Source organism: Coptis chinensis, chromosome 7 (genome assembly GCF_015680905.1).
Source record: "Coptis chinensis isolate HL-2020 chromosome 7, ASM1568090v1, whole genome shotgun sequence".
Taxonomy (NCBI): Eukaryota; Viridiplantae; Streptophyta; class Magnoliopsida; order Ranunculales; family Ranunculaceae; genus Coptis; species Coptis chinensis.
Window position 1 is genome coordinate 55,240,802 of NC_141462.1, and position 9,253 is coordinate 55,250,054.

Consider the following 9,253-nt stretch of genomic DNA (forward strand, 5'->3'; position numbering starts at 1 on the left):
TATTTGAGTTTGTTGTCCCAAAAAGTTAGTCCATTCTAAATTTTAAGCTCTTAGTAAGTTCCGTATTCAATCAAGTAAACGGTGAGGGTTTAGTCATATTAGAATTTGGATATGACCTATAAGATAAATTTATGAGAATGTCTATGTTAGATATATCATTTTCGACCAATAAAAAATTATAGTGTCCATGTGGTCCAAAGATAAATTTGTGGTCTACAAGTCGAGTTTCCTTAAGTCCTTTGATCCGAGGTTGTATTATTGAGGTTGGGTGCCCAAGGGCAATGTATAAAATGAAACGGTTGCAGGTAATCTATTTGCAGGTTTCTTGAAGGTGATTTCGAAAAGGTGAGACAAGCTCATATTTGGAGAGCAGAACCTGAGTTACTAATGTCGTCACATGTATTGCAGTAAGTCTTATATTCTTATATGGTCGTAATTTATTTTTTTTTTTATATATTTTTTTTCTGTAGTCTATTATAAATTTCTCAATTAAAAGAATTAATCCAAGTTTCGTGATTTTGTTTATGTTTTTGGTTTTGATATTCTACCAGGGACCAATTACACCATTAAGTGTTGAAATCAGCTCTTATTGTGAATGTAGGAACTGTTATGGTTGCATCCAATGATTTACAAAACGTGAAAACCTATGCGCAGCGGAATAAGGGGTGTTCACGATTTTGGTTAGAATCATACCATTGATCAGCTGTGATAACTCTGAGAATCCAAACTCTACAAATCAGCAACCTCTTTGATCTTCTGTTGTATTCCTATCCTTGGAATGGACGTTGTGTGGGCAACGATCTACCAGCCCTTTCTTTCTCTCTTTGCCTCTATTTTTCAATCACTGAAAAATAAATTTCCACCAAGAAGAAAGGTTTCATTATATAGGCTACAACAGGGACCATGAGGAGAAATTAGGGTTAGGTCTCCTGACGGGCTTGGGTTTCCCATGTTCGCCCAGAACACACGGCCCAAGTCCGTCAACAAATGGCTTATTCTACTAAAGGTCATTGTTGCACTACCGCCCTAATCCCAAATTACGTTTATAGGCTCCATATTATATGCTCGTTGATCTCCCCGTGTTTAAGATATCGAATGCCCGTTGATTAAATCAAGTTACTGACAACTACATTAATCAACTTCTTATGTCCTTGAATAGTACCACTCAACCTTATTGTCATGTCGGATTAAATCCACCTGCATGGTTTACATGACAATCCTTATGAGCTCCTCAAGGGGACATTATCAACCCGACTTCTTGCGGGTCACGGATTCCTTCTATAATCAACATCACACCTTACATACAATGTCATTACCCAATCCATTGAGTTTGTTGATTCACAAATGAATCTCACTCATTGATGATTTAAAGCAATGTACAATGCATGTAAGTGCCCATTATTATATCCGGATTAAGAGGACAAGCATCCATAATAACAGAGGTGTTTGTTCTCTTATATAGTCAGTATAAAGAGAAGCAACCTCACTTGGTCCTGTTCAATACACACAAAGTGTACTAGTGTAATCCTATATTCAAGATAGACTAATACCAAATTATACTACAACCATACCAATGGTTTGTCCAAATCCATCTAGGTTGTGAACTTTTACTTATATTTTATAAGGTACTAATGATATGATATTCTGTGTGTCACCACACGCCATATCATCTACAACATAAAGTATTAGACACATGCATATAACTAATAACATATATAATATGCATAACATTTGCCCATATGATTCTCATTCAAAATATAAAGAATTAGAGTTAATACAAAAGTAATGCTTTTAGTATATAACCATATCAGTGAATTCTAATGATCGACTGCAAAACAGTCACTAACATTGGTGAGGTACACGTAATGCTTTACTACTTAGGCATCACACTACAATGATTTGTCATAAATTTCTCAGTAAATTTTAGATTCTTCTTTCAAAATTAAATAGAATATATGTGATTATGTGAACCAATCTTTTTGTAGTTTCCTTAATTTTAAAGTCTTAATAGTCATTTGGCATATAGCTTTGTTTGTAGTAGATGCTAGCTAGATATTAGATAACTATTCGCAGTTAGTTAATCTATAAGATGAACTAAATGATGAGTTCATCCTTTTCAGCCCCTTGGTTAACTTGAATGAGATGAGGATTCTCATGAAATTCATGTACACAAAGACCAACAAGAACAACTCAAGCAAATGTTAAGAGAAAGACTTGTGCATTTCACAATATAGTTTCCTAGTAAGCTAAGGATTCTGTGTTTTCTACTTTGACCTTGATTTATTTATAAATTCTTTGCTTTAGGTCTTTAACTAGGTCATTTTTCAAGCACTCTAGCAGTTTTTAGCAAGTGAATCATGGTATGATTAGTTGATTACTACTCTTGGGATCATTATAGAGTTTGATGTGAAACATTTGTTGTGGAAAATAATTTGAATTGTAATGCTAATATGCACACTTTTTTTTATTAGATGTAACAATGTTATTGTGCATTACTTACATCAACTCATTTTAGCTTTAGTAATGTATCAGACAAGTTTACTTATTTGTCTTTTTCTTAATTTGTTGTTGTACCAGATTGGCATCGGTTGCCGGTAGGTTATTGAAGAAAACTTGGGTGGATGTGGATGTTGTTCAAATCAACAATCAGCAGAATACAACATTTGAGAATTTCACTAAAATCTAGTTTTGAAGAACTTGTCTAATTTATTAGTTTATGGCGTTCAAGATTGTCTGATTCAATGTTTTGGCAAACACCAATGGTGTGGATGATGCAAATACTTTTGTAATGATTGATGTTAGTTAATGAAATATATTTTGTTATGATTTGTCAATTGATATGAGGTTGTTATTGTTATCTTTGTAAATTGCATTGGGCAGGATTCTATAAATTGAAAGGATTCAAAATATATATAATATAATACGTAAAATGTAGGAGCAGAGCATTTTGAGATACAATAAAAACAGCCTATTTGCCACGTTATAGGTGTTGGTAATTGTTTAAGCCTTTTGTGACTAACTATATTGATGCTAAAGGCTTTGGTTTTTGCAATGCCACAAAGTGCAGCTACAGGTGACCCTTTGGCAACGCCATCGAGTGCCGCTACAAAGAGTTTTTTGTAACGCCATGTGTGGCAAATAGTTCAAAATATTTTCAAAATTATTTCAGTTTCAAAAATAGAAATAGTGACGAAGACAAAGTATTAGCAACGACCCATGGCGTCGCAAATGACTGGAAGCTTTTGCAACGCCATATATTGTGTTGCAATTTTGCTTTTGTGACCCACTTTTTTGCAACACCTTTGTAATGCCCGGTTTGGCATCGCAATTAGTCTTTTGCAATGCTTTTCAGGACTTTTAGCGACGGTATATAGCGTTGTAGATGAGCTTGTCTGTTGTAGTGAAGGTATTCACAGACGTCAGTGCATACCAACCCTTAGTATGCAAGGTATGCACAGACGTCAATACATACTAAGCATAACAAAGAAAATAGTATGCATAAGTGTCAGTGCATACCAGCTCTTAGTATGGGAAATATGCACAGACGTCAGTGCATACCAAACACAAAAGGGTAAAATTGGAAAAAGTAAAAAATAGAAAAAGTCAAGTATGTCCTTATTAATAATTAAAATGTGAAATATGCTTTTTTAGTAATTATATATAAGCCAAAAAATATCTTTATGAATGGTTTCAAAATCCAATTGTTCTAAATTATGAATAAAATAAAAAATTGGGCTTTTTGGCTTAGGTCTTGGGTGAATAAAATGGCCTGATATGGAACCAATGCTAAATGCTATTGGCGCTATTCCTTCCCTCACCTTCTTCATTCTTCTTTTTTTTCTCCACTAATAAAAAACTATCTTTGTTGTTCGTTCCCCGGGTCTCTAAAGTTTGCATTTGAGTTGATGACAAAAATTTTAGGCCCAGTTTATCGATATATGTCTGAGATTTTTTCTGATATTTTCGGCACGTGGGATGTGCTTCGGGGGTATATGTATGCAACTCTCTTTTTCACTTCACGACAAAACTTGTTCCTCTTCAGTTTGTGTGAAGTAAAGAGCTTAAACCGGCTTTCTTCTTCTTCAACCGGCTAAGGTGAGTTACTGTTTTCCTGTCTAGCCTACTCTTCGCCTTTCATTACTTTTACACGTTTTGAGTGCTATACTGGACAATTATAAGGTGGGTGGGTTTTCTCTTCACTAATTTCTTAAGCTCTTTTACACGTTTTGGTTTCTGGAACACTTCATTTGTTAGTTGTAATAAAGTGGGCTTGCTCTCTTAATAGTAGGAAACCATCCCTCTTGTTTTGATTGTTGATAAATATGTTACATATCATTACATCAAATAATGTTTTTAATGGTTGGCCTAGCCAAACTAGTTATCGAAATAACGTATGCCCATGCCCACGGTGTTTTCATCATGGACATAGTATAAGCTATGTCAATGGGAAAACAAAGAGAAATAGTGGTATATTAGTAGGACAAAACAATATAGGAGGACAATTTGTATATAGGTCTGCAAGGATTAAAGTAAATATGGTCATGGTTGCTGGTCTTGAAAACGAGCTAGTTTGCGAAGAAGAAGAAGGTGATATCATAATTCTAGAGAGGAAAGGGGAGGCTGTTGGGTTAAGTTATGAGCAGAAATTACCTCCTCGGGGTAATGCAGTGAATGAGGAGGGCATTGGATTTGAAGTGAATGGAGCTGAACCCATTTCTGATTATGTTAGTTTGGTATGTGAAGTTGAAACAAACCTACATTTTCTAGAGGAAAGGGATGAAGAGATTTTGTCACAAAGGATTTTGGGACTTAGTAGATCGAATAAGGTTAGAAGTGCATTGGAATTGCATAAGTCGATGGAGGCTTCAGGTCTCCAACCCAATGCACACTCGTGTAACTCTCTACTCTCTTGTCTTTTGCGGAATGGGTTTCTTAATGACGCTTTGAAAATCTTTGAGGCGATGAAGAAAGAGGTTACTTCAGGCCATACATATAGTTTGATCCTCAAAGCAGTTGCAAGCACTCAAGGTTATGATTCAGCTCTTAAGTTGTTTATAAAATTGGAAGGGGAAGGTGCAGAAAATGTTTTTGATGCAATCACTTATAACACAATGCTATCTATATGTTCAAAAGAAAACAACTGGCTCCAAGCAGAGAGAGTGTGGAAGAAGTTAAAGGAGAATGGCCACAAGGCAACCACAGTTACTTATCGCCTATTAGTATGTACTTTTGCACGTTGTGGTCAAGCAGAACTGGCTTTTGATGCTTACAGTGAGATGGTTAGAAACAAATTGGAACCAAGTGAAGATATGATGCAAGCCATGATCTCTACATGCACAAAGGAGGAAAAGTGGGGTTTGGCACATAACATTTTCCAAACTATGCTAAAAAGTGGGTTATACCCAAATATTGTTGCCTACAATTCCTTGATCAACTCTCTTGGGAAAGCTGGGGAAGTTGAACTAGCATTCAACGTTTTTGGTCTCATGAAGTTGTCGGGTCATACGCCCGATGCTTACACTTGGAATGCATTGCTTGGTGCACTGAACAGGGGGAACAGATATATGGATGCTCTTTGGCTTTTTGGAAGTATTAAAAGAAAGAAGAGTACCCTCTTAAATTTTCATCTATATAACACAGCTCTAATGTCTTGTCAAAGGCTTGGTTTCTGGGAGAGATCTCTGCAGATTTTGTGGCAGATGGAGGCTAGTGGATTGCCAGTTTCAGTGGAATCATATAATCTTGTTGTTAGTGCTTGTGAAGCTGCAAGGAAGCCAAAAGTTGCTTTGCAAGTCTATGAGCAAATGGTTCACAAGAAGTGCACCCCGGACACATTCACTTACTTGTCGCTTATAAGAGCTTGTGTATGGGGATCTCTTTGGTCTGAACTGCAGGAAATCCTTAATGTAAGTTCCCAGTGTTTATTTTGTTGCAGTTGTTTATTTGTTTTTTCATTTGATTTGACAAATTGCTGTTCGACTCAGTTACCAGCGAATCAGACCCCCATTTCATGCAGTTCTGTCAGATCAAATGATCAAATACTGAATTAAATGTTTTCATTTAGTTGATTTAATCCCAGCCAGATATGTCAATTTGAGAAACAAGGTCAACTGGGCTTTTAACTTACAAAATCTTGATTTTAAACATAGCATGTACTTCTCTTCTTTATGGCCTGATACGCGTACTGTCATACCCTGGCGTGATTTTATTTTGGTGTTTGTGTGGGTGTGTTGGCAGCATGTTCCTGGCGATGTATCTCTCTACAATGCAGCTATCCATGGGATGTGTCTACGAGGGCAGACCGCATCAGCACAAAAAATGTACAAGAAGATGCGTGAAGGTGGGCTTAAACCCGATGGCAAGACCAGGGCATTGATGATTCAGAACTTGAAAAGTAATTCGAGCAGACAAAAGAGTAGATACCCTTCTCGTTGTATCACTGCTAGCCTCAAGAGTTTATGAGAAGAAAGTATCTGATATTTTGCTTTGAACTAAATATCCTATTGGTGTAAAGCTCCGTGGGATTGATTTTTGGCATTACAATTTCAACTGATGATTTCCCAGATGTTTACAAGTGTCTGCTAATTCAGAAGGACATCAGCTGTGAGAAACTGATAGCCTGATAGAAAGGGAAGGTGCTAATATGACCTATTGAGTGGTATATTGGGACGGTCATAGCCTGATTTAGTTCCTAGGTTGGAGTATCCCTAGGTGACTAGGAAGAAATTTTGATCTTGTCAGCTGTTTGATCAAAATTCAGAATTTTGTTCTACATTATGTGTTTTTGTGTACGTACTCATCAAAAGTTTACCTTACCTGCAAAAGATAGGTTAATAGAAAGAAACATGTTCTGTGTATTTCTGGTACACTACACTACATTTGTTTGTTTGATTCCCCATTCCCCATTCCCGCGGCCCTTCATTTGTATGTTGTCTAGGCAAATGACAAATGAATTACTGTTTTTGATTTCATCTGCATGTACACAGTTGTTTCGGTTGTATACTTGTATGTGCACAGTGTATTTGTTGTTGCTGTGGCTTTTAATTGTCAACTAGCAGGACTTCTACTTGCACTGACTTTCTCTTCCAATGTTGGCTTTACTGAGCTTGAAAGTAATATTTTGCTAACGAATTGTTTGGCTGTTTAAATCTGCTTGTTGCATTGCTTAAATAGTGAAGTGCTTCTTCCGCTGTTAAAACCCTGCTTAAATAGTCAAGTTTTTTTTTCCTTTTCAACTTTTGTCTTGCTACAGGGAGGTGGAAATTTAGAAGAAACCACCATTTTATTAACCTCAAGTGAAACTGCAACCCCTATTTACTAAGCTGAAGTGTAAGTTTTACTCCAAACTGAAAAAGGGTTCTAGGTTAGCATTTGAGTTAGTTTGTCAGTTTAAAAAAAAAAGATCTCTTTACAACGATGCCAATGGCTTTTACTCTGCTTGCTTATTCTTTCAGGATGAAGAATAGCAACCAAAGAAAAATGGTATTTCAAGTGTTACGTGTTTAGAACTTGACCTGGTACTAGACATGGATAATATTGGATTCAGGGAGAACAATGTGATTCATGGGTTTTGAGTAATCAAGGTGTGTATGGCTTTGTCACTAGACATATTCATCTCCTCATTTCAAGTTATATATGGTTAACCCAAGATGCAAGACTGCACCACGTCAAGACTGGCACTTTCAAGGTGAAGTGTTAATACAATTTTCCTTGTAGCACTCACAGTGGCCAGAATCCTGAAGCAAGGTGTTTACAGAAGAGAAGCTGTACGGAATTACTGATACAACCAAAACAAGGGGAGCTGTGTATAACTTGCATCATTTTCTTAAGAACCCACAACCCTGACATTAAATAGATTTTGGAATGATGTATGCAGCTTTTTGAGTACATTTGCTACTTGAAATCATTTGTCTGCGTGTATATCAAAGAACCGTAAAATTTCCAGACAGAACAATCACTTTTTCAGGGCGCATCTTATTGGAACGTTCTTAATTTCATTTAGACCATTTAAAGCCAACAGCTAGAAATGACCAATGAGGATCGATTCTAACAAAGATAACTAGCAAATAGTCGTAAGGTCAGACGATGAGAATGTGTGACATCTAAAAGATTAGGATCTATCCAACTTGTGGGGTGTAATAAGTTGTGAATTAAGTTAAACCCTGAGCCTGGCTGTAACACCCAATGTTAAAAGTGATATTTTCTTGAGTGTAGAATTCCCTTCTTCCATCCAAGCTGAATCTTTCCTTAAGCAGAGGACTCTGCAGGCGTGGTCTGCGGACAAGGATAATGTTAGCCTGAATGAAGTTAACTCAATGATGTAATAAGCAATTCTTAATTCAACTTTGAATGGTCATCTATAACATTGGAAAGTTTTCCATGGATATCCACAGAGAGACTTCATACGATCTGATTACAACTTCCAAGCTATACAAAACTATGTATATTCCATCACCAACACTAAATAGGGATAATGCATCTGAAATATCTCATACCTAAACCAGTTTTTTTCCATATTTAAAAGGATGAAATTTCCTCTCCCAATCGGATTGGCTGTTGGTCGATCACTAATTGTAGCAAGTGAGCAAGCAACCACTAGAACTCTAAGTAGTACAGACAGCAGACAGTGATTTAAGCACTGAACTAAATACCCAAGTGGCCAAGGATTTTTGTAATATATATGCACGTCTTTGAAGTCAAGGTGAAATACTGACAACTTAGGCATACTATAACAAGTAAAAACTGTACAATCAATGTTTTTCATCCACCAGAATGACTACTATCTTTTCCTATCTAGTAGCTAAGTAACTAAGGATGACATGCGCCAGCTAAACTGCCGACAACAAACATATGGAACAACAGTAGTATAAAACCCATTGTGCAACTTCAGAGTATCAGGTCTGGGTAGATTTTTTAAAATGTATTATGTATGAATACATCACACTACTTCAAAATATTGTCATGGCATGCATATACGTTTCAAAGCAACCTATTTAGGAACAACTTGCATGGGATCTAAACCAGTTACAAACCACAATAAAGTTCATCATTATATTGATTTTGAGGATTGCTGTTTATCAGATCTTACTTCAACGACGAGCTGCTTGCCTGCTTCAAAATGCAAGTCATGAATCACTGCATCAGCTTTCCATTCCCGCTGTATTGCATATATCGTAATGTAAAAAATTGTGATGCCATATGCCAGGGGACATGGGCAGAATAAAGCCAATGAGCATGCATAGTGCACCAACCA

The 9,253-nt window shown here is 36.5% G+C and overlaps 1 protein-coding gene and 1 long non-coding RNA gene across 2 annotated transcripts; both read left to right on the top strand.

Moving 5' to 3' along the window:
* The first annotated feature begins 3,959 nt into the window (after positions 1 to 3,959).
* LOC147488021 (uncharacterized) lies at positions 3,960 to 7,972 on the top strand. Its single transcript, XR_015202099.1, has 4 exons — positions 3,960 to 4,095; positions 7,253 to 7,329; positions 7,455 to 7,583; positions 7,717 to 7,972. It is a non-coding gene; the product is annotated as an uncharacterized LOC147488021 (long non-coding RNA).
* Positions 4,093 to 6,857, top strand: EMB2076 (Pentatricopeptide repeat (PPR) superfamily protein). The gene is made up of 2 exons (XM_086572617.1): positions 4,093 to 5,906; positions 6,238 to 6,857. Exons 1-2 carry the CDS (start codon positions 4,323 to 4,325, stop codon positions 6,460 to 6,462), a joined length of 1,809 nt encoding a protein of 602 aa, XP_086428743.1. The 5' UTR covers positions 4,093 to 4,322; the 3' UTR covers positions 6,463 to 6,857.
* Positions 7,973 to 9,253: the final 1,281 nt, after the last annotated feature.

Excerpts from the sequence above, each read along its gene's own strand:
- EMB2076 (XM_086572617.1), top strand. The coding sequence starts at position 4,323 with ATGTTACATATCATTACATCAAATAATGTTTTTAATGGTTGGCCTAGC. Across the intron at positions 5,907-6,237 it reads AACTGCAGGAAATCCTTAAT|CATGTTCCTGGCGATGTATC; the intron begins GTAAGTTCCCAG and ends GTGTGTTGGCAG.